This window comes from Pararge aegeria, chromosome 15, assembly GCF_905163445.1.
Source record: "Pararge aegeria chromosome 15, ilParAegt1.1, whole genome shotgun sequence".
Classification (NCBI taxonomy): Eukaryota; Metazoa; Arthropoda; class Insecta; order Lepidoptera; family Nymphalidae; genus Pararge; species Pararge aegeria.
The window spans coordinates 6,834,996-6,859,160 of NC_053194.1; the positions used below are offsets into that span (position 1 = coordinate 6,834,996).

Here is a 24,165-nt window from a genome sequence, read left to right on the forward strand (position 1 = left end):
AACAAACAAACAAACAAACCAATAAACAAACAAACTTTCACATTTATAAAATTACCTAGCATAAGATTTTTTTATTTTTCTAATATACCATCATATTTTAAAGTGATTATTTCTTATTTAGTATAGTTTGACAATATTTTTTATTACTTTTACAAACAGTTTCTAGATGTAGGATGTTAAAGATATTCAATCGGGATCACAGTAATTTTGATGAACTCTTTGATGAATACGCTGTGGTCCTGTACCCGGGACCTTTTTTAATAAACTTTCGGGAAAGTCCTGACACCATAAATAAGTAAGAGAAAATTCGGTAAGGTGCAACTTCTTACCTAATTTTACATGAGCTACTGGATTTCTTGAGTAAGTTTCAATGACTGAAAAAAAAACCAAACGGTGGAAGAGCTATGCCACTTTTCGCGTTTGTCTGTTTATCCGCTAACTCCTCTTAAGGTATGACACGGATTTTGATCAACATTTATGTAGCATTCAATCATAGTTATATCATATCCTTACTAATAAAATTAAATAAAACTAAACTGTCTGTCAGTGTTATAGGCCTTATAGGGTTTATTAAATTATTATAACTATTTCAAAATAACATAACCCGATAATCACCCGCGACATACATTTTAAAGAAATATGACTGTCTGTGCTACTTTTTTGGTTCTGGTTTTGATGGGACTTGTACGGTCAGTCTGTCAGTAGAGCTATCTAAACTTTGCCACTATTCATTAGAGCGTCTTTTTATCGCGGGAAACAGAAATTTGCGGGTGATTATTACTCTAGAGGTAGAACTATAAAGCGATAAATTTAGAAAAGCCCTAGCAACCTAAAAGAAAACTAGCAATAAAAATATAATTATTAAAAGTTTGTTGGAAAAATACTACATCCGTACTCCAGTACACATACAAAAAAATATGACAGTAGAATGGTAACACGCGAATACCTACGGATTTTTTATATTCTCGAGAGTATTTTTTTAATTCATAACTGACGATCAAAGATCCAGCAACCTGAGGCAACCTGAGGTATTTAGCCTTTCATTTATTAAGCATCATGTGTCTTTAGGGCCTGAATACAGCAATGCAACAATTCTGCTTGATGAAATAAATATGCATAACGTACTTTGCCAGACGAGCTCTGAAACAACAAGTACTGTCATTAAAAAAAAATAAGATTTCAGAATAAAAATTAAGCCTTCGCTTATTTATCGACTAAACAGATTTTCAACAAGAGAAGGGTTAAGGCCGTAGTCCACCACGCTGGCCCAGTGCGGATTGGTGGACTCCACACACCATTGAAAACATTATGTAGAACTCTTAGGCATGCAGCTTTTCTCACGATGATTTCCGTTGAAGCAAGCAATATTTTAATTACTTAAAAAAACATAGAAAAGTTAGGAGTGTGTGCTAATATTCGAACTCGGCCCCCCGAAAGTGAATTCGAGCTTCTACCCACTGACCTATTGGAGCCTCAAAATTATAAAATTGAATTAGGTGTATGACTCTAATATTATATAGCCACTGGACTAAAATAATATATAGGCAATAAACTACCAATTGAAATCTTAGAAATGTCTCCTAAAAAAATTTCAAACTTTGTACCTATTAAAAGTAAGCTTATAGAAAAGTATGAAATAAAGAACTACGTAACCGAAAAAGAGCTTGGATGTGAATTATTGCTCTACCAGGTTGCTCTTCTGATAAATTCAACATTAATTTATTTTAACTAGGCCTACTTTATAAGCACTTTTTAAAGGATAATTTTAAATGACAATGTGGGATGTTTATAACTAAAAAGAGCAACCGGCTAAGTTTGTAGTGGGCTTCTTCTATGACCAGGGCGCGTTTGGAATCCTCGTAGCTTTAGTTTTAAGTTTACGAATATGGTTATCGCCATCATCTCACTACCGTGTACACAATTCTCGTGTAATGTTCGTATCATCATAAGTGCCATCTATTTATTTCATCTCTAGGCCTACTTGAATAAAGATATTTTTGACTTTGACTTTGACATTGTAACTGCCATTAACCTAAGAACTGCATCATGTCTTACGAACAGTTGGCATGAGAGGCTTACTTGTAGAGCAATAAAAAAATACTTTGACCACCTATGAAGACCTCCCTGACGCAGCCGTAAAAGCTGTGGCTCTGTGATGTTTTAAGTGTCAGGCACCGGGGTCGACCTCAGTAGGGGCAATTTGGGAGTTTATAAATTTGGAAAAAGGTATTAGATATAAAGGTTATGATAGTATATTTCGATACACTTTATCACTATCAAGAGAAATAAAAACAAAAAAGAGATTTAATATCTTAAAAAAAAAAAAACACTCACTAGACCTTCATCATCTCTTACCTGGTGGGATTGCAGTCATGGGCTTCCTTGTAGAGGATTAAAAGTATAAAAAAAGCAAAACAGTCTAGCTGCCTATGCTTTTAAAAGCATTAACATAACATGCAAATTCTAATATAGTATCAGCTGTGTCATTAAAAAAAAATCATTAGCATTAATTTTGCAAGTCAAAGAGGCCCCTGCATTCATTATGAATAAAATGCATATATGTGACTTATACCGATTGCCACTGTATCGATCGAAAATTATGAGACGAGGGTCAAATTATATAAAAATCGTGAACGCGGAAGTTAAAAAAACAAGAGTTGTCTGGCTCTGGATTTGGCTTAGTCCGTGGCTAGTAACAACAACCACTACTTAGTTATACCACCTTGTAGATCAAGAAGTGCAACCAAGTAAATTTAGCGTTCCGGTTCATAGTAACCGTTTAGGGGGGCCTTAATATACCTAACAGCCATACCCCTAACAGGTCACTATCAGAAGAGATTGCCTCCTTCATGCATCGTCAACCTCACTGCTGAGGGTTATGATCCTTTGCTACTGAATATATAGGATATTCCTGTGACAATGTTGCACCATCTTGACCTGTCCGCGGCATGGTGCAGAACAGTGTGGACAGGTGTGCGGAGTGTGGTACTGATTTGGTCTGCCCTATGAATTTACCAACAGTTTCTCCAGGTTATCTGGGGTTCTGTGAACAATGTGTCCCAAGTATTCCAAAGTTCGTCGTAGGCAAGTGGTCGATAGCCTGGTGGAAATTTGTAGGTTCTGGACGCATTGGTTCTAAAAGCCGTCGAAGGTATTGTTAACATTTTCCTCCAGGAACACACCTCAAAGGTATCTTTGCGTTTGCGGCCTGAGGATCAAGTCGAATAAAAAAAAAATTAAAAAACATGAGATTTACATCCACGCCTACTTATTTAAAATAGGTACTTGTTGATTTTTCTTATAAAAAGTACTGATATTCTATGTAGTATTCCACGACCATATTATTTATGTAACGAAAGTAACTTCGCCTTCACCTTTCCTCTATTCTTTGGAAATTCTCCTAAAACTCCGGCACCGGTAATCAAATGGAGAATTTCCAAAGAATAGAGGAAAGGTGAAGGCGAAGTTACTTTCGTTACATAAATAATATGGTCGTGGAATACTACATAGAATATCAGTACTTTTTATAAGAAATTTGAAGTAAAGTTTGGCATTTGCCAAACTTTACTTTATTCAAATAAAGTTATAGGAGGCAATTTGATGCAGATATCTCAATTTATGAGTACAGTGAGATGATGGACGTAACTACATTCGTTAACTAAAAGCAGATTTACAAGAGTTACTGTAAAACTACGTACGTTGTCAAAAAAGTTTGTGAGCAGCATATTAGTTTTGTGTGACGCTTTTTTCGTAAATAAATAATTTTGAAAACTTACGTTCGTTATCAAGCGAAAAGTAAACAGAAGTTGAATCCCATTCAGGCTTGCCTTCATTAGTGTACTAACGGAAATTTTATTTATTGTAAAATTTAATATTGCTGGAAACAAGTGGCTCAGAAACTGCCTACAAATACGTGCAGCGGTGGACGTCAATCAGTTGAAGTGATGGTGATGATTTTATTTTGTTTCCATTAGTATTTTTTGTCATTGATCGACCTCTGACACACATTTATTGTAATAGCAGATTTTGGGGCCCTGGTCTAAAAAAATATCTACAACGACCTTAAGGTCAAAATACGAGTATTATAACTAATACCTGATTTGGGTGGAGTGAAGAGTTGTGGGCCCGAAATATCCACACTGAGTATACAGTATCGATATTTAGCTAAGCGATTTAGTGTTCCGGTGCGATGTAGCGTTGAAACCAATTAGGGGTATGACCACCATACTCTCTAACAGGTTAGCCCGCTACCATCGTAGACTGCATCATCACTTACCACCAGGTAATGCAATCAAGGCTAACTTGTAGTGGAATAAAAAAAAAAAGCTCTCTCGCTCTCCCTTTTATCAGACAGACACCCTATAGATATACATAGTTCGTTCAATTAAAGGTGATTAAGAAGGATTAGAATTATGACGATTATGATTATATTGATAAACGAAGTGGTAATTTATAGATGTTTGTGTCGAAGCTGGGTATTAATAAAAATATAAGCGTAATACCACCAATTGAAGACTTGTCTCAACCTGTCTGTTTAACATGAGATAAATCATTTTTGGGTGAGTTTTTTGTGTTCTTTACGCAGGTTCCATATAAATGCTTAAGCTTGCAATTATATTACAAGTACATTATTGCTAGGTTCAGTAAAAACCGCGATTTATTCTCGGTTATGTGCTTAAAAACCGGTTAGGTAGAACGTTAGTTTTTACTTGCACGAGTATGTTCTCAGTTTTCGCATCATCCTTATATATAAGTGTGTTTGAGTAGATTTACAATTATTCTATTGTTTAGATAGAAGAGGAAATAATGTTTGTTTTTAATACAGTGCTTGTTGCCAGCGTATTATTATTTAAATGTGATGCCGGGATTGGTAAGCTCAGTGATTTTCCAATACTTTTTTTTTGTTATTAAAGCCATTAAATAGCCTATGCCAAGGCACAAATAACAATTTATGCTAATATTATTTGAGTTTTAGTAGGTTGTTTTTTTAAAACAATATAATATTATTAGATTATAAAATACAGGTCTAGTCCGTGCCTGAATATATACAATGTAGAGTTCAGTTGCAAAATAAACAAAATGGAAATATCGCTCTATGATTTTGGAAAAAACTGTAACTGTTTCTTTAAGTTCAGCGAGCGATAAAATTTATATCACTAGCTTCTGCCCGCGACTTCGTCTGCGTGGACTTCATAATTGGGTCTAAAGCTTCGCTCGTTAACAATTTTTAATCCTACCACGGGAACTATTTGAGAGATCGATATAGAAAGAACATATCCTTTTCCATAGCAAAGGCAACATGCATACCAAATTTCAAAGCTGTCTGCTTAGCTCGTAAACAATTTTCAATTTTTCCTCGGAATCAGGACAAAAGATGTTCTTATGTTCTTTTCCATGTCAAATGCATAAAATGCACGCCAAATTTAATCGAAATCCGTTCAGCCGTTTTTGCATGATTGAGTAACAAACTAACCAACAATAATAGTATAATAAAACACGTTTGTCTGTGCGTCGTTCAAATTAAATTTTTTTCAAGATGGCCTAATTTATAGCCACTTTTGAAACGTCAATACTGTGTGTTTGTAGTGACAATCAATGGTTTATAAGGCAAAGGTGTTGCTCATTTCCAATATCAACATTTTTCAATTTAGCAATCATTATTTAATTTTTTTAATATTAAGCGCTCGTTCAGACACGGCGGGAACCGCGCGATTATAGAATCGCATGGAAATCGCGCGGGTCTTATTTATATGAGTTAGTTAGTAATCGTTCAGACATAACCGCGCGGTTAATCAAGCCGCGCGGTTACCGCAACCCAACCGCCAGAAAATAGAATCGCGCTGCTCCCGCGCGTTTCTATTACTATGGAGTCTTTACTTCGCGTTCAGTTGCGTTGCGGATACCGCGCGGTGAGCACGTCACTGTTCGCGAGTTCGCCATGGATCGTTTCGACACTGAACTATTTATTGATGAGGTGGAGAAGAGACCTGCAATATGGGACATTCAGTGTGATGATTACTCAAATAAAATTATCAAGAACCGAGCTTGGCAAGAGTTGGTGGAGATATTTGGAAATTGCGAAGACACGGTGGAAAAAAAGAATATTTTAAGTAAGTAGGTTTATTCACCAAAAAATAATTGACAGAATTATGTTATAATTATTGTTATGAAGCGTATATTATACTCTCCGTATACTTTAGGTACTTAAATAAATATAAACAAACTTCGGCTGCTTTATGCAGACATTTCGAGCATTTTTCAAATGAAGGTCACAACGGTATTACCATATTTCGTTTGTTTACATTTAGTTATGTACCTAAACATTACAAGTACGGTATGTTAGTTGCAGCTATATCTTTGTGTCTTGCCATGGAACACGCCCATCATTCACAAAGTAATGAGCGAATTTATCTCTGATATTCAAAGATGACGGTGTCCCTCTTCCCGCATGCAAGGTATTGAGATTAGTCATGGGTGCATTATATAAAGTATCTTTAAATTTTAGACCATCTCTAGTCCGCACATAGTTATGTAGAACACAAGAAGCTTTTATTATATCTTCGGCAAAATCTATGTTTACATTTATAGGCCTATGAAAGATGCGCCATTTGTTCGCCAAAATACCAAAAGTGCACTCAATATTACGTCGGGCTCTCGATAACCTATAGTTAAAAATCCTTTTTTCATATGGTAAACATTTGCCTGAATATGGGCGCATTAAATTTTCTGCTAAGCCGAAGGCTTCATCTCCAACTATAACATAAGGCATTGGTGTTAGGTCTACATTAGATATTGGTTTAGGTGTTGGTATGTTTAATGATTTTTCTGTCAGGCGTTTATAAAAAACCGAATTTTTAAATATAGCAGAATCACTGCTTTTGCCATAAGCCCCAATATCAACATAAGTAAAGCAATAGTTGGCGTCGCAAAGTGCTAAGAGCACTATGGAAAAGTAATGTTTATAGTTATGATACAAAGAACCCGAATCAACAGGCTTTATAACTCGGATATGCTTGCCGTCTATAGCACCAATGCAATTTGGAAAATTTGCATATCTCTCAAAGTCTCGTGCTATTGTCTTCCAGATATCTTCAGTCGCTTCGGGCATGACTATGTTTACCAACTTATTCCACAATGATTTACATACTTCGCGGACAATTCCAGTAATCGTCGATTTTCCTAGGCGGTAATTGTAGCTTAGTTCTCCAAATGAACAACCCGTACCAAGATATCTGAAACAAGAATATTATTAATAATGTTATTATTTTTAGGTACACAACTCCAAAAAAAATGGAAAAATATACGAGATTGCTACAATAAAGAATACAAAAAAGAAAAAACAACTCCTTCTGGTTCAGGTGCTCGTAAAGGAGCCCGATATATGTATTTTTCAAGATTATCTTTCCTGCAGAATAGTGTAAGTAATAAAGACACTACAACTAATATTGAAGAACAGAATGAAAGGCAAAGTGAGGAGACAAGTGAACTAAACGCCAATGCAACCGAAGCCACTGAAATACGTCCCCCTAAACGTAAGAAAACACAAGTGCCAGAAGAAAAAATAGCGGTTTTAATAGAAAAAAGTATCGAGTCACGAAAACATTTTCAGAATGAACTTCAAGAAAATAGTATTACCAAGCAAGATGACGACAAACTCTTTTGTTTGTCGTTATATAAAGAACTCAGAAAAGTACCAGAAAATAGGCGTTTAGCAACCAAAATTGAATTACTTCAAGTGATACAAAAAGGACAAAGCTTACCACCCCCTCTTCGCTACAATACTCAGCAGATCACACCTACGTATTGGCAAGGACAACAGTATACAAGCCCGCAAGGATATTTTACTACATCTGGATCATCTCCTCCTGTTCCGGCACCGTCACCGTCACCATCGCAATTTAGTTCTGGCTCTCAGTCCTCTACAGTTATAGAAAATATTTATGCTGATTTTGAAGAACAATAAATAAATCTTACCTTAAAGTTATTACGAGTTTCTCTTCCGGTGACACGCTTGGCCTCAAATGCGTTTCAGAGCATGAAATATCTTGCCTGATCAGTTCAATTAGTTCATCAAAAGATTTTATTGACATTCTCAAATAGTCAAAAAATTTGTTATCATACATTCTTAATTTGGGATATAATGTTACGAACTGACCATGTACTAGTCGGTCACGTAATATTGGATGCACCCAATACCGCCTTTTTCTTTTCTTTTTTTTAAGGAGCAACCACAGTAAACACACTTCTTCGTCGACCTCCATTTTGAAACTGACGCTTTACCCGCACGAAATCGCATACTAACCGCGCGTGTCTGAATAGCATCACAATTTTGCGGTTTGAAACCGCGCGATTCGTAAACGCACGATTCCCGCATGTCTGAACGCACGCTAATGCTGCAATTAATGTATATTTAACCCAAACTAAGTTCTTCCACCTTAATTTTCCAACGGTGCGATTAAAACGCGTAGTTATAAAATTTCCACTCCATGGTTGACCTCCATGGTCTACACGTCAAAGGAACAAATAAGTTACTCGCTCTCTATGAGAGATGCACACTTGTTCCGTTTACCGGATTTAGCCATCTCAGGTGTGGCTCGCGGTCTTGATGCTGGCTCCCTGATATATGAGATGTCAAAGCACGTTGAAAACCTTTAAAGCACCTGTCTTTGTTCAAATCATTATATCAAATCAATCCTTTTGTTTCCTGGTTCAAAATTCTAGTTTATGTGGAAAAAACGGTGTAGTCGATTGCTCCCAGATATTTTGGTCATTAATGGCTCAATAAATGTTAAAGGTGTTTTCTTCAATGTTGAAATTTTTTGAGTCTTCCATGCAGATGAATGAATTTAGACGTGACTTTTAATAGCAGGCAGAGAAAAGGGAATACAAGAAGTACGTTCATAGTAGTACAAAAATAAATGAAGAAAATTTCTAATATAACTCAATTACTGAATTCCAGTTTAGCAACTTTTGCAGTTATGAATTATAAAGGCTACGCTACTACGCTATAGGTACAATACAGACATTATAATTTAGTAAGGGTATGCAATGTATGAGAAGCGGTAATAGCGCCGTTGGTTGGACTTCGGCTTCATTTTTGAACCAACGAACGCACCTCTAACTTTGCTAAGTTATGTGCGTTTTTCAGTAATTAAAATATCACTTGCTTTAACCGTGAAGGAAAACATCTTGTGAAAAAAGACGTATGAAGTCCACCAATCTGCACTGGGCCAGCGTCGTAGATTACGGCCTGACCCTATGGGTAGATATGATAATGACGATGAAGTATGCATAGTAAAAAAATATTAGATATTTTGTATAAATATAAATTAATTTTACGGAAGTCTTTATGTTAGAACACTATTTGTTCTTCTTTTATTTAAAAATAGGGCTAGTAAGGGTTCATTTTAATAGTTAAAGATTCCGAGTTTGGAGTGAGACATAGGCTACTTTTTATACTGGAAAATTGCCTCTATGAATTTTTTCTACATACAGGGTGTTCTTGGACATTGCCTACATCGGGATTCTTGTTTATTTTAAGTATTATTCTTTTTTCAATATTTATTTTAGTTTTCTTTTAACATATTTTATAATTCCAACGTTTCAAATATAAGAGATTTGAACATCTTTCAATATTTGTATAATAATTTAGATAGAAATCGATCGGGTCATCTACTACTATTATTTGACTACGGAACCTGTAAAGCAAATTATGATTCACCAATAAGTACCTACAATGCTAATAATTCCCAATCGGAGATTATACTTGAATAAAATACATAATAAAATAAATTAGTATCATGCATACTATTTATCACAGTGACTAGATAGAATAAAGCATTATTTTAAATTGAAAAATGAACCAGGATCACTTGTTGATATTGATAAAAAAAAACCATATTATTACTATGTTATTAAGTCCTGTTTTACCACTTCAGGGCAAACGCCTCCATTTACGACTCAACGGACAAGCGCTTTATCTTAGTGCTTCTACACACTACAGTGGTGAAATTAGCGACAATCTCATTTCATTTATTTCAAAATAGCTGTAGCCCTCTTCTACGTCCGCTTTAATTACGGTTTTTTACAAATTTCGTGGAAATCGTTTGTTTTCCTGGGATAAAAAGCCTTGTTTACTCTCCGTCCTTTCAACTAACTCTATGCCGTAAGTCAAGTTGATTGGTTACGTAGTAAGGGCATTAAGAACAAACAAACAACACTATAAGAAATAAATGAATTTTCAATTTTGAATTTGAATCTTTAACCTAACTTTACAAAAACTTTTGCAACATGAAATTTGTAAAAAAAGCATCTGAAAATGTATATGGAAAGTCGATAATATTGAAAAATAAAGACCGGAAGTACATCAACTCCACATGGCAGAGCGTTGGTATGTACAATAACAGCAGTAAGCAAATTAGCTGTCGCCAAGCAGCTTTGCTGTGTTCCGGTCTGGTGTAATTGCAGACATAGATAGACACAGTGTGGCAGTTTTCAGAACATGTCTCTCGCATACCCTACGAAGTGTTATTCTGTTTATAGGCAATGGTTTTGAATACATTTCCTCATAGCATCTTGTGGGCAATCTGCTTGGTCTCTGAAAAAAACAGAACAGTCCACGTATCACAGTGCGCCAACTCAAATGCGAGTTTCTAAATGAAATCCCCACGAGAGCGATTTCCTTCTACAGGACGATACGTGTTACCTAATCGCACGCTTTAAAACGCCTAATTTGTACAAGCTCTAAACTCTAGCTTACACCAGTCCCCGCGCTTTTAATAAAAAGATAGGTCGTAACATTTCTCGTAGGTTCTAGGCCTGTCCGGAAAATCGTTCGTTTGTGGGGGCTAACTAGGAATTTATAATTTCCGAATTATGTAGTTTATTTTTTTTCCAGTGGACACACTACAAAAATGCAGCATAAAAAACGATGAGTGCATGAGTGCATCATTCCAAAAATCAGTACGCGAAATCGGCAGCGATGGTATTCCTGAACTAGACATACCTCCCATAGATCCCATGCACATCCAAAATGCATCTGTAGTAATATTGGGAGGGATCACAGTAACCATAACAGAGGGAGTCGTTAAGGGAATCAGTAAATGCCAAATAAAAAAATTGCAGTAAGTAAAAAATTATTATTATCTAAAACATCTACGCCTATAAGAGTTCACTGCTGGACTATAGTCTTACAGGTATTAGTAGCACAGAAGACGCTGCTGTCCATTCCTTTCACGCCTCGTATGATACCCGCGGGAAGAGCAGAGGTTTGACCACTGTGTGTCACTATGATCTACTGTGAATTTCAAGTAACTGAGTTTTGCCTGGGCTCATTTCTAAAACTGAGCTGATTGTTGAATGAGAATGTTGATAATCTAGGGTTTCAATGAGGTTTGCAATTAATTGTGTAATAACTTTAGTTTTAAAAAACCACCCTTGTAAGGTCGAGGATTAAAGATGGTTAAATTGTAGGAATTTTCTTATTTGTCCCTCTTACCTGTCCTCTCAGGGGGACAGATAGGAATTATAAGTGCGATTTGTCCCCCTGCTCCCGACGAGAAGACAGATCAAATTAATTATTTCCGGTATGTCCTCCTCTGTTTCTTCAACCAAAGGTTGTCTACAAAGTTGTTTGCGCATATATTTTGTCTCACTGTTTGTTGTATTAACCTACCTTTCTATTTGTGTGTGCATTAAAGACTTCTTCTTCTTCTGCTTCATCTGTTTTCTTAGCACGTCAGATGGGATAAGAAATTTGATCTGTCCCCTCGTCTGGAGCAGGAGAACAGAATAGAAATCGAATACGGACCACCACTCGTGCTATAAACATAATATATGAGCATTTGTAGTTTGCAATACTATGTTTATCATTCTCATCTAAGACCTCGATAGGGTTCTAGTATCACTGCTTGCAAATTATTTTCCTGTTATTTATTACGATGATTTGACAGGTAAACAGATTTTTGCTTAGCGAATGTTCTCTTAACACTTAGAGTATATACCTATAACAGTGGCGTCACTCGTGAAGAATCATTTAGTTAATCAATTTCATAAAATATTTGAGATATATCAAGTTATAGTTATTGATAACTATAAGTTTAATTATTTACCCACTTTATAAAATTACAGTAAGCGATTTTACAAATTCTTCCGCCTGTAGAAAGTTTCATTCACAGCGAGTTAAAATGGGTTGAATATATGTAATGGAAAATTTAACTGTTGTTTACGAAATCTTCGTCAACGGACGAAATCCTGAGCCACCGCTAAAAAATATAAACCAGCCAAATTGAAGACCACTTTTAATTTTGATGTTAGTTTGAAAATGGAAGAGGTTTTAGACGGCCCGTTGACGAGTTTCCTTAAGTTTTTATTACTCCATAACTATATATATTTTATTAATTATTTACTAGGTATTGCCTACCACTTCGTTGGCACGGAAATTTTGATGTGTATGCTTAAGTTATTCGCTGACCCATGAACTACCACAATGCAAAAAACATGTCGATCTTTTACTCTGTGAAAAACAAAAATAAAACTTTTAAATGGGTTATTGACAAGATGACGAATTTTAAATGAACTTTATACACGACAGTTTCAATTTTACAAACAAAACCATTTCACGGAAACCCCAATTTTTTTCGGGATTCGTCCGTAGTCTACGTCCTATTCCAGGTTATACTCTGTGCACATCCTATCCGATTGAGTAACATACATCTGCACTTTCGCATTTATAATATTAATAAGTTTAGATAAAAAACTGACAGATTTTTTAATCATTTGATTCGAAAATAAATGATTTCAGTATTGATTTGGACAAACAAGTTGGCACGCAAGAAGTCCTATGTGACCTGACAATCAAAGGGCATGTCACTATCGGGGGTTCGAGTCCAACTATCAAAGGTCTCTTAGGAACTTCTTCGATTGATGGCAACGGGAAGGGCAAGGTGAAACTTGGTAAGTAATCCCTACTAATATTTTTGAAAATGCAGTAGCGTGTTCTCTGCAGTGGCTTGCTCTTGTTTCACGCAGCATTTGTTACTAAGGAGTCTAAGGACTCTACCTACAAATATTTCAATGACTTATAGGATACACACAGGGTATTTTTTTTTAACCACCGAGACAAAGTTAGTTTACTTTATTTCACTTAATATTTTAATTTAATTTATTTTGTTGACGACTTCATTTATTTTATTGATTTTGCAGTTTTTACTTGTATGATAACTTTTTATTCATGCTTTCATTACAGTACTCATTTGAAACACCGAGTTGTGAGTAATACTTTAGTAAATATTACTTAAATATATAATACTTTAGTAAATAGTACTTTGACTTCTAGCTTAGATAAAAAGTATAATGATATTATTTGTGTTACGATTAGACTATACTTATAGGTGCACATAACAGGCTATGTGCAGATTACTTATTTATCTAGTAGTCTAATTAGAGGGTTACTAATTTTGCTCGCCAATATGCGCGTGTCCAATGTGGTGGGTAAGCTCTTTTTATCTCTACCCTGATTGTTAGTTGTTGTGAGACGCCGATTCTTAATCGGAGTGTGTCAGACCTACCGCGAACATTGCAGTATGTCTTTATATCTAATTTTATAATGGCGTTATCTTACGAACTCGCTTTGGAGCAGCTTGCTGTGTCTATGCTTTCAAAACCGTCTCTCCTATGAGAAGCTACAGGAATGTGCCTAGGAGTAGGACGTTAATAGGCTCCAGGATGATGCTTATCATATAAATTAACTAATGATACTGAATTTTAAGTTGATCGTACAAAAAACCGCAAATAATGCAAATGACGTCAACTGCATAATACAATATAGGGATCCCAAAACCTTATCAAATTAATATTTAACCTAACTCTAAACTTCACTTATTATAAATGTAGTTATTACACAATAGTTAATGACCAAAATAACTTATACCTGATTGACATTCTATCATAATATAGTTTAAATTTACTTATATAACGATAGGTGTTTTTTTCCTAAATTAATTGTTTCACAACATTTGTTTCTTATTTCAGTATGTGGTTCTAGTGTACAATATTAAGGGAGGTATAATTAAGTTTTTGTGATTATACATCAGCGGGCTACACATTATTATAAAGATTCTCTTAAAAATAAATACAAAGATGATTGGTATAATAAGTTGTTATTACTTAAACAGTTACGTCACAAGTACGTGCCATCCACTTTAAGGATATTTATTTTTAGATATTACGCAAAATACAGTTGTGCAATCTAGAATTTTTACAATTCTCAATTTTTATTGCAATAAGATGGGGTAAAGTGCAGGATAAGGTTGAATTCATCCCATATTATTGCAATCTACCACCTCAACGTAATTTTTCCTTCAACTTAAGTTATTTTTAACTATCGTAACGTTCAATTATTAAGATTAGCGAACTTTAAGATGTATACAACAGAAATAAAGATTACATTAATATTTATTTTTGTTTCTTTATTTTTATTCATAACATAAAACTATAAATTTTAAAAATGTAATTTTAAAAATAAATTGATAGGGTATGTACTAAGCGGGCAGGTGATATAAAATGGTTTAAATCTCCAACTTAAGAATTGGCATTGGTAAGAAACTTAAGAATTTGCATTGGTAAGAGTTATAAAAAGCCTATCATTTATTTATTGTAACTCGAACTGGAGATTTTACCATTTACCCACTAAATGCATACCTTGTATGCACGCTTAAGGTATTTAAAAAATAATTTGTGAAATAAATTCTTACGTGTAATAGAAATTCTATCGCATCTAATACATCTAATAAATTTTTTATTAGAATTAATAATTAATTTTTAATAAAGTATCTTTCTAAATATCCCAAAAATGGACGTGTAACCTAAGTAATAACCTTGCTAATATTTTAAATAGGAAACCAAAGGATAATATCATATTCATTATCATATTCTTTTGATATCCGAATTATAATAATTTACGAAAACGTTGATGCATTGTCATCTGTAATGTAAGTTACATTACAGTTGACAATGCATCAACATTTTTTGTCTGGAAACACATATCTTTCGACGTTGGCCTTTAGGCAAATCTAAATGATAATGACTCTTGAGCCTAGACCAAACGACCTTTTAGGCGTAGCTGTTTGACGACTTTGTTACTGACTAGAAGGTGATTTGATTCTTGAGTCTACATTGTGTCTTTAGCATATCTACTGCTGTTTATATACATGCATATGCATAGATAATAAAAACAATATGCTTATTATCAGTTTAATTTTCGAGATTTTTATTACAGATTTTTACGGATAAATGTTAATATTTCCGAAAACAAAAAGTTTGATTAAGCACAAAGGTTGGGGGTTAAAAAATACTTACTTATCGTACGGAACTTAGTATTTATTATTATTATTATTATATAATAGACTAAACAGCTTTCGCTCTTTGTATTTTTGATATTTGCACTGTGACCCCAGTTGTTACCCCAGAACGTAAATTCGTCTAAGAGAATAAAAATACTGTTATTTCATATTATGTATTAAAAAAAACTTATCAAAATTGTCTCAGCAGTTATGACTTTTTTATGTATTTTATGAGATAATAAAAATTATACCTATATACATTGCCTATAACCTGAGCTAAACTTCGTAATGCATGCAAGGAACACGTCCTTAACGTAAGACGTACAGCCTAACCTTGTGTCCATCAACCAGAGACGTAAGGCTCATGTGCCTGTAATCCCACCATTTGGACTAAAACACAGCATGGCAACAATGCTGCTTGGCTGTATAAATTAGCATGACATGAGCTGCAGGTACTTCCCCGCACGAGCTCTGTCACAAAAAGCTCTACTTCTCCACAAACCTGAAACAGAAACAAAACAAGTCTATCACAAATAATTTTATAATTATTATTTGTTTTTTTAGCTACACTTCGAATAATTGTCATATCTCTATATATATATTTCTTGTGTGCGTGTGTATGTCACTGAACTCCTCCTAGACGGCTGGACCGATTTGAATGATTTTTTTTGTATACGTTTGGGTGGCACCCTGGATGGTTTAGATTGACAAATTAGCCCGACAGAGCCCGGCGATGGGGTCCGCTAGTAATTTTATAAAATTAAAAGGCATATAAAAATTTTCGGAATAGACTGGATTTTAACCCGCGACTCTGGTAATTGCGCCATGGCGCTTTTTTATATGCATTTTGAATTTATAAAGTACTAGCGTACCCAGCCCCAGCTTGCCGGGCTAGATATATCTTTATTTTATTTAAACAATAAACTTACATCATTAAATTTTTAACTTAAGTCTCATAATATATTAAATAATTTATTTCTCTCCGTATTCCTTCTCTTCTATTCTCTTCTCGAGCGGGTGAAAATTATTATCTACACCCATGTATACCCAACAAAATAATATCATCATAGTAAATAAAAGCTGTATTTAACAGTTCAAAAATAGGAGCAGAAAAAACTTCAGCAGAACGCCTTAGCACGGCAACTAGAAAAAAATATTGTTTGAACTTGTATTTTCAAGGGCATAAGTATTCTTAAGGCCTTCAAAATACTTGCAAACCACAGAAAGATTACCTGACCTTAAAGTACATATAAAATGAGTTTTTTTTTAACTTTTAAAATAACTACGCTTTTGAAGCCGGTTCTCAAAAATAACATTTTTATTTGGATTGTGAGTGAACATGAAGTAAAGAATCTCGTCCTTTTTTAGAATTGATTAAATCACTTGTTTTTATTCAGGATATTTTAAACATAAATATCCGCATTATTTCCAAAATAACAGTGAATGGACATCTAAATCATGTACGTTACTAAATATTATGAAACCTTTGGATTTCCAGATAAACTGTACCTGAATTTCGATTTTCCAATTTATCCTATTAAGAAAGAAGATGGTAACACTTATTTTAAAGTTTTTTACGAAAATGTGGACTACAAATACGACATTGAAAAAGCTACTTTCGCGGCCGAGAAGATTTTGATTGGAAAAGACGATATCAGTAAGTTTTTATTTCCTCATTAGATTTTTGTAACGAGTCAGCCTTTGACTGCCATTTCACATGCTGGTAAGTAACGATGCCGTCTAAGATGGTAACGGGCTAACCGCTTTAGGGGTATTCAGTTTCTATGCGATGTCGTATTGGAATGTCAAATCTCTGCAGCACATGTTCATCGGTAGGGTGGTGACTCCGAGAAACATGCACCTCCCACCAGACCAAACCAGAGGTTCCATCAAATACTGGAACCAGGATCCGTAGTCGATTAAAACCAGCAAACCAATTATTAAATGAAAAGCAAACAAAAAATTGAAGAAAAAATGCATGCTCATTTTAAATACCAAAGGAGGGCTGACGGAGTCAAGACAAAAAGATCATCTCGACCTTCGGTTACCGGTATCAATATTAAAAATTGTTGTACAATAGTAGGCAGTAGTGCAGAACTAGTTTTTAAGATGGAATCATTAAAAACTAATTAAATAGCTTTAAACTTTAATAAATTAAGAAAAATTTTAAAGGTAGTTAAAGTTATATTTTATCTTAATTTAACTTCTTTCGCCGAATTAAAAGTGGCAAATTGGATCTAAATTAACGATATTATTAGTATTCGAGTTTTACTCTCACGCGCGTGTACAAAATAAAGAGCCAAAACAATAATATACTTACTTAGATACATAGAGATGAATACACTGAAGTATACATTACATAAATACATATTTGCACCGGGCGGAGGATTATGCCCCGGCAAGGGAGACCAGACGGCTGGGGGGGGGCGATTATTATTTATTATTATATTCTTTATTGCACACACAAAAACAAAATACACAGAGAAACACAATAGATAAAAAGAAAAAAGAAAAAAAAGTAGTTAGTAGGTGGGCAAAGGCGGTCTTATCGCTAAAGCGGTCTCTCCCAGACAACCTTTGTCGGAAGTAGTTGTTATAAGGAACATAAAGTAGTTGTTATTAATTTATTACGAAGTTTTTTTTTTTAATTCTTGTATAGATTCATTGTATGCCTGTGGGATGTTTATCTATGTCTCTATCTGACTGCTCTTATTAAAAAAAAAAACACTTGCTTTTTGAAAACTGAATAATACCAAATAAATCAATTACATATTAATAAGTGAAGCACAAACTTTGTGCCCCTTTATACGGAAAATTGCGCAGACAGAGGAGCATAAAATAAAAAAGTTTATTTTGTAGTTGGAAGGAGTGCAGAACGCTAATATTTTTTTTAAATTATGCATAAAACATGCATTAAATCAATAAAAATTAAATACACCACCATATACTCGTATTTGAAATAAACACGCATAGGTATATACTCTTTTTTATAAATTTTTTGGACTATTTGTGGAAAATAAAATCAGGCAAACTAACAGTGCAGCCTTGGCAAAATCTGTGATTAAAGAAGTATATCTTTAACAATAGAATCTTAACAAATTTACAATTTAAGTTCATTATATCCAAATTTCGATAAGAGGGCGAACACTAGTATAAAATTAAAATATTAACTGAAAAAAAGACTACGTCTGTTTTATATGTATTTCGTCTTTGTTTGGTGGAATGCTTCGGTTTTGGCACGTTGCTGGCCAAGATGTGCCGCCACGTGTTTTAGCTGTCCGTTATTATGCCGTGTGGAAACCGAATAGGTGTTCGGGCTTAAACACCCCTATATCCCGCAATTATGTAAGACTTTCCAGCAGAGCTAGCACAGTCATGAGACAAAAATTATTGTAATATTTAAAAAAAAATTGTTTCATTTGATCTCCAGGATATAATCTATGTCCTTTAAAAGTTTCATTAAGGTCCGTGAAAAGGTAAAGCACAAACAGACTGACAGATAGGGTTTTACGCATTTATAATATAAGTATAGATCAATTAGTTTTTAAATTAAAAAATATATCAATTTAATGTCTCTCACTTCAAAAAGATGCAGTTTCAATTAAACACCACCCTATTATCTTATATCTTTACACGAGCAATTCTTGTATGTATATAATTGGAATCTCGGAATCGGCTCCAACGATTTTCATGAAATTTAGTATACAGGGATTTTCGGGGGCGATAAATCGATCTAGCTAGGAATCATTTTTAGAAAATGTAATTTTATTCGTGTTTTCCGGTAATAACCGATTTGGTGCAGACGAAGTTTCACGGGTCAGCTAGTATTTTTTTAAAAGCCGTGATGGTTTAGGACTGCTGCCGCTCTTAAGGGAGTAACACGTTCGATCCACAGCACGCGCCTCTAACTTTATAGAGAATGCACGTAGCGTTTTAAGTAATTAAATATCACTTGCATGCCTGCAAGTTTTTCTTAATAGATTCTACCAATCCGTATCATGGCCAGCACGTTACCGTTCTCATTTCAAATTCAAATTCAAAATTTATTTATTCATGTAGGCCTATCACAGGCACTTATGAAGCGTTCATACATACGAGTATATGTTTACATAATTGTAAGGGAATGGTGATAACTTTGTTCGCCAACTTAAACCTAAAGCTACGAGGGTTCCAAACGCGCCCTGATCTAAGAAACTCTAAGAGCATTCTCAGAGGAGATCAGCCAGAGGAGAAAACCCACTATAGGGCTCGGCGACCTGCAGTTGGCTGATAATGCGTTGATGATGATTATTATAAATTGCTTACTCAAAATACTTTTATTTTTTATTTACAGCTCAACTTGTTGTTCCTTATTTGAACACAAATTTTAAAACATTGATGAAAAATATCGGTAAGAATTTAATGGACAAAGCCATGGAGTACTTTCACGATTTTTCCAAGAAGTACTTCGAAGGCATCCCAACAAAGAATTACATCACCGAAGATCTTTCAGACTACGTTAAAAACTAATAGCAAGTAAAAAAATATATATGTAATAAATAAATAAAAAATGTTAATTAAATGACTTGTTTTATTCTTGCACACTTGACTAATTTTTATGTTCGCACCTATATATGTTTTTGCTATTTGCCAAAGCGCGTACTGATAGCGGAAAACAATACGGACAGTTATCCACAAAACCTTTAAAGGCGCTTTGGATTGTTTCAACTGAGTTGAACTTTTTCTCTTGCAAGAAGTTATCCCTATTTAAAAAAAAATGGTAATCTGTTGGAGCAAGGTCCGTTAAGTACGGTGGATGTCTAAGACATTCAAATTGAAGCTCTTCTAATTTGTGTATGTGTGATCTAGCGTTGTCCTAAAGCAGCAGTGGCCTAGAGAGATTAATCAGCTTAGGTTATTTAGCAGCTAGATTTACAATCATGTTTTGCAGATGATGACAATAGACATCAACCGTTATCGCCTGACCAGGTTTAAGACTTTTAAACGACACCGGCACTAGTCCACCAAACGCTCACAGTAATTCATTTTCGAGTAATTTTCGCTTGGGGCAGGATTTCGCTAGTTCGCCTGGGTTACGCCATTGCCTTGAACGTTTCCGATTATTGTACAGGATCCACTTTTCATCACAGGCAATGATTCGATTTAAAATCCCTTTACTATTGTGCCGGTTGAGTAATGTAAAACAGCAGTAAACGCGCGTTTTCCGGTTTGCTGCACTTAATTCATTAGGTACCCACCTTTGAAGCTTTTCCACCTTTCCAATTTGTCTCAAGTGTAGAATTTCAACTAACATTAGTGGTAACATGTTATATACGGGTATATGAACGCTTTTTTGAACATATTTTAGGAAGTATTTTCACAGTCAGAACCATTTACTTTTTGTATTTATTCCACTACAAGTCCTTGACTGCAATCTCAACTGGTGGTAAGTGATGATGCAGTCTAAGATGGCAGAGGGCTAACCTGTTAGGGAGTATGGTAGTCATATCCCTAATTGGTTTCCACGCGACGTCGCAACGGAACACTAAATCGCTTAGCGGCACGTCTTTGTCGGTAGGGTGGTAACTAGACACATCCAAAGCCAGACCAGACCAGACTAAAGTTAATTCAGAAATTATAAATTTTCTAATTGCCCCTGCCGGGAGTCGAACCTGGGGTCTCCATTAAAGTCGTAGCACTCACCGTTGCGCCCGGGAGGTCGTCATAAGGAATACCTCTCAAAGTTCAATGTATGGAAACTCTAGACACGTTTAAAATATCCGACAAATTGTAATACATTGATCTCTATTAGTATGTGCTGTATCAAAATAATGTTTAATGCGCCATTTTGAAGATTTTTTTTTAATGATAGAAAATAAAATTATTATTTTAATATTAAAACTAGATGTTGCCCGCAACTTCTTCCGCGTTTGTGTTTGTTTGAAAACATCTATTTTGAAGAGTGTATTTGAGAAATGTGTGGCAGGGCCAGCAGTCGATTGCGCTGACTAAGCAATGTTATGGACAGCTTATGGGGTTTGAAGCAGAATTTAGTATACTTTGGCTTCAGCTTTAATTGCTAACAACGAATAGTAATCGATAAGATCAGAGAGAAGATACTAAAATACGTATTTCTAGTTATAGTTTTGAAAATACTTTTTCAATTAGGGTGAAACATAATTTTGACCATTTTAAAGCTTCATTGAATCCAACGGAATAATAATAATTTCAATCGACTCATTAACAAATAAGTTATGCGCGGACAATATTATAAAAAAAAAAAAAAAAGAAAAAAAAAACTTGGCGTGCCCTGCGACTTCGTCCGTGTTAAATATGGGACGCAGCTACCCAACGTAAAGTTTTTTTTCGATAGTATTGGAGGTGCCAAATATAAAAATCTATAATATGAAGTAAACAAGCTCATGCCTTTATAATGCAATAATATCCTTCCTCCGTTCCAAAAACGTACAGACATACAGTCAAAGCGGCGAAACTTATCACCATATTTTTCGTGGGCGGTTCATAAAAAAGGGCTACATTAATTTTTAAAATCATACTGACAGAGATTTAGTAGTGGGTGAATAAAATCAATCAAAAGGCAAAAAGGACAGCTATAGTTTTTTTCTCCCCATTCGTATCTAATAAAATTATTATTCACGACAAAGCCGGTTGACATGTAAAATGAAGTCAATATTTCGCAGTGTATATATATGTGTGGAGGATATATTTTTTCGTACTATTGAGCTGAAGTGCGAGAAATCAACATGTTCGATTTAAAAAGTGTTATATTTGTGTATTTGTTATCATCTTTCGGTGATGCCAAATTTAGTAAGTATATTTATATCATTAAATAACTAGTTAGTTTCTAGCTTGGTGACAGATGGGCTGATAATTAAATTTAAAAATAGATTATTTATCGTTATTTTTTAATAGGAAGAGTAAAACTCTCTTATAAAGTGGGTCAATTTTATCATAGGAGATTTTTTAAAATTTTAAAATTTTATAATTAAACAAATTTAAATTATAAAATTAATTGTGCTTTAATTATCTTATTATAATTATATAATTATTTATTAATCTACTTTCATATGCTTGGTTCTTTGTAAAAACATCTAACATTTTAAAAGCACGTCGTGTTTGTATGACGGAATGTTTCAGCGGCACTTTGTTACTTATCAGCTGAGTTCTTCTATTGATCGATTTTATGTGTATATTTATTTTATTTTATTTATAACTAAGAAAGCAATAACGCGTTCTTATACAAGCTGCGTGGAAACAAATACGCTTGTAGGTTTCATAAATTGCCATGCCTGTTTCAGGTTATCTTAGATTGCTTCGTCTAATTCCGTTCTAATTGAAATAACAGAGATTATTACATGGTTAGGTAAGAAAGTCTGCCATATCACCTGATCGTAAATTAGAACTTGACGAACCGACCGGTTCGTTTCTTTCAGTCCATCAATAAGTTGTAAAAAAGATTTTGAATTATTGTTCGAACCTGACTGTTACAAGGAATGACTGTAACTGACTGAATGATCGGGGTTATGGGATGAGATAAAGTGAAGTCATTATAATAGCTCGTCAGGATTGAGTACATGGTATTATCATCATCACTTTATCACTTCAACCGATTGACGTCTGCCGGACATTGGTCTATTGTAGGGAGTTCCAAAATCCGTGGACCTTGGTTCCATGTTTCGACTCCGTTTAATGTCGTCAGTCCACTTCGTTGGGCGCGGTAAAATTTATTATAAAGGTGCATTATTACGGGGTTATTACAGAAATGGGGAGATTCTGAATACCAGTTTGGATAATTTTCGGCTGCAAGATAAATAAAACATGATCAAATTTCACTGACATATGTAATTTTGGTTTGATGTTTTTGTATGTATCATATTTATGTTAGGTACATACAAATACATCAAACCAAATTAATAATTATGTTGCAGACAAATAACTAACTTATTTCCTTTGTTTATTTGATATTTAAAGAATGATTTACCGAAGTTCTAAGAAGTTTCTTACCTAGCTTTTCCTCGATTAGTTTTCTGTGTTTGTGCTTGAATCAAAATTTTTATTTGCATAAAGATTGAAATTACTAATGTATTTAAAGAAATGTTAAGTTAAACAACTAGTGTAGATGGCCCAGTGGTTAGGACTTCGGCTTTACTTTCGGGGGGCCCGAGTTGAATTTCACCCGCACCTATAACTTTTCTAAGTTATGTGCGTTTTAAGAAATTAAAATATCACTTTCTTCAACGGCAAAGGAAAGCATCGTGATGAAACCTGCATGCCTGAGAGTTCTACATAATGTTCTCGAAGGAGTGTGGAATCTACCAATCCTGGGCCAGCGTGGTAATGGGTTGATATGATAATAATATAAAATTGCTTGTTACTTTTGTAATAAAAACACTACACATACCTACTACTTTTCTTTATTAACTAGCAATATCAATATTCTAATTATAACGCTTTGTTTTGATGCTATATTGATGTACCTTAGATAAAATAAATCATTTGAAGTTTGAATTTTTTTTAAATTAATCTTTGTCCGGTGAGAGCCTTGGACAGTGGGTTGTTACCTCCCTACTAACAAAGGCATGCCACCAAATGATTTAGTGTTCTGGTGCGTTGCCGCATAGAAGCCAACGCCGGGTATAGGTTTAATATAACTTGTTTATCTCTAACAGAATAACCACTACCATCTTTTACTGCATTGTTATTTATCACCAGGTGAAATTGCATTTAACTTTTAGTGGAATAAAACAAAAAAAAAACTAGATTACATAATATAGCAGCGCTATAATTTTTCATATTGTATGAAAAATTATAGCGTACAATCATA

The 24,165-nt window shown here is 34.5% G+C and overlaps 2 protein-coding genes across 2 annotated transcripts; one reads left to right on the top strand and one right to left on the bottom strand.

The window, feature by feature from the left end:
* Window positions 1-4,806: 4,806 nt before the first annotated feature.
* LOC120629836 lies at window positions 4,807-19,862 on the top strand. Its single transcript, XM_039898894.1, has 5 exons — window positions 4,807-4,870; window positions 10,898-11,123; window positions 12,803-12,954; window positions 16,840-16,998; window positions 19,675-19,862. The coding sequence occupies exons 1-5, from the start codon at window positions 4,807-4,809 to the stop codon at window positions 19,848-19,850; spliced, it is 777 nt and encodes a 258-aa protein (XP_039754828.1). The 3' UTR covers window positions 19,851-19,862.
* On the bottom strand, window positions 5,686-8,391 carry LOC120629835 (protein ALP1-like). Its single transcript, XM_039898892.1, has 2 exons — window positions 7,975-8,391; window positions 5,686-7,232 (listed from the first exon to the last, which is right to left on the bottom strand). Exons 1-2 carry the CDS (start codon window positions 8,259-8,261, stop codon window positions 6,350-6,352), a joined length of 1,170 nt encoding a protein of 389 aa, XP_039754826.1. The 5' UTR covers window positions 8,262-8,391; the 3' UTR covers window positions 5,686-6,349.
* Window positions 19,863-24,165: the final 4,303 nt, after the last annotated feature.

Bases quoted from the DNA above. Each gene is read 5' to 3' on its own strand.
- LOC120629836 (XM_039898894.1), top strand. From the start codon at position 4,807: ATGTTTGTTTTTAATACAGTGCTTGTTGCCAGCGTATTATTATTTAAA. The intron at 11,124-12,802 runs GTAAGTAAAAAA...AAATGATTTCAG, and splicing joins TGCCAAATAAAAAAATTGCA to TATTGATTTGGACAAACAAG. The intron at 16,999-19,674 runs GTAAGTTTTTAT...TTTTATTTACAG, and splicing joins GATTGGAAAAGACGATATCA to CTCAACTTGTTGTTCCTTAT.
- LOC120629835 (XM_039898892.1), bottom strand. From the start codon at position 8,261: ATGGAGGTCGACGAAGAAGTGTGTTTACTGTGGTTGCTCCTTAAAAAA. The intron at 7,233-7,974 runs GTAAGATTTATT...TTCTTGTTTCAG, and splicing joins AAACTCGTAATAACTTTAAG to ATATCTTGGTACGGGTTGTT.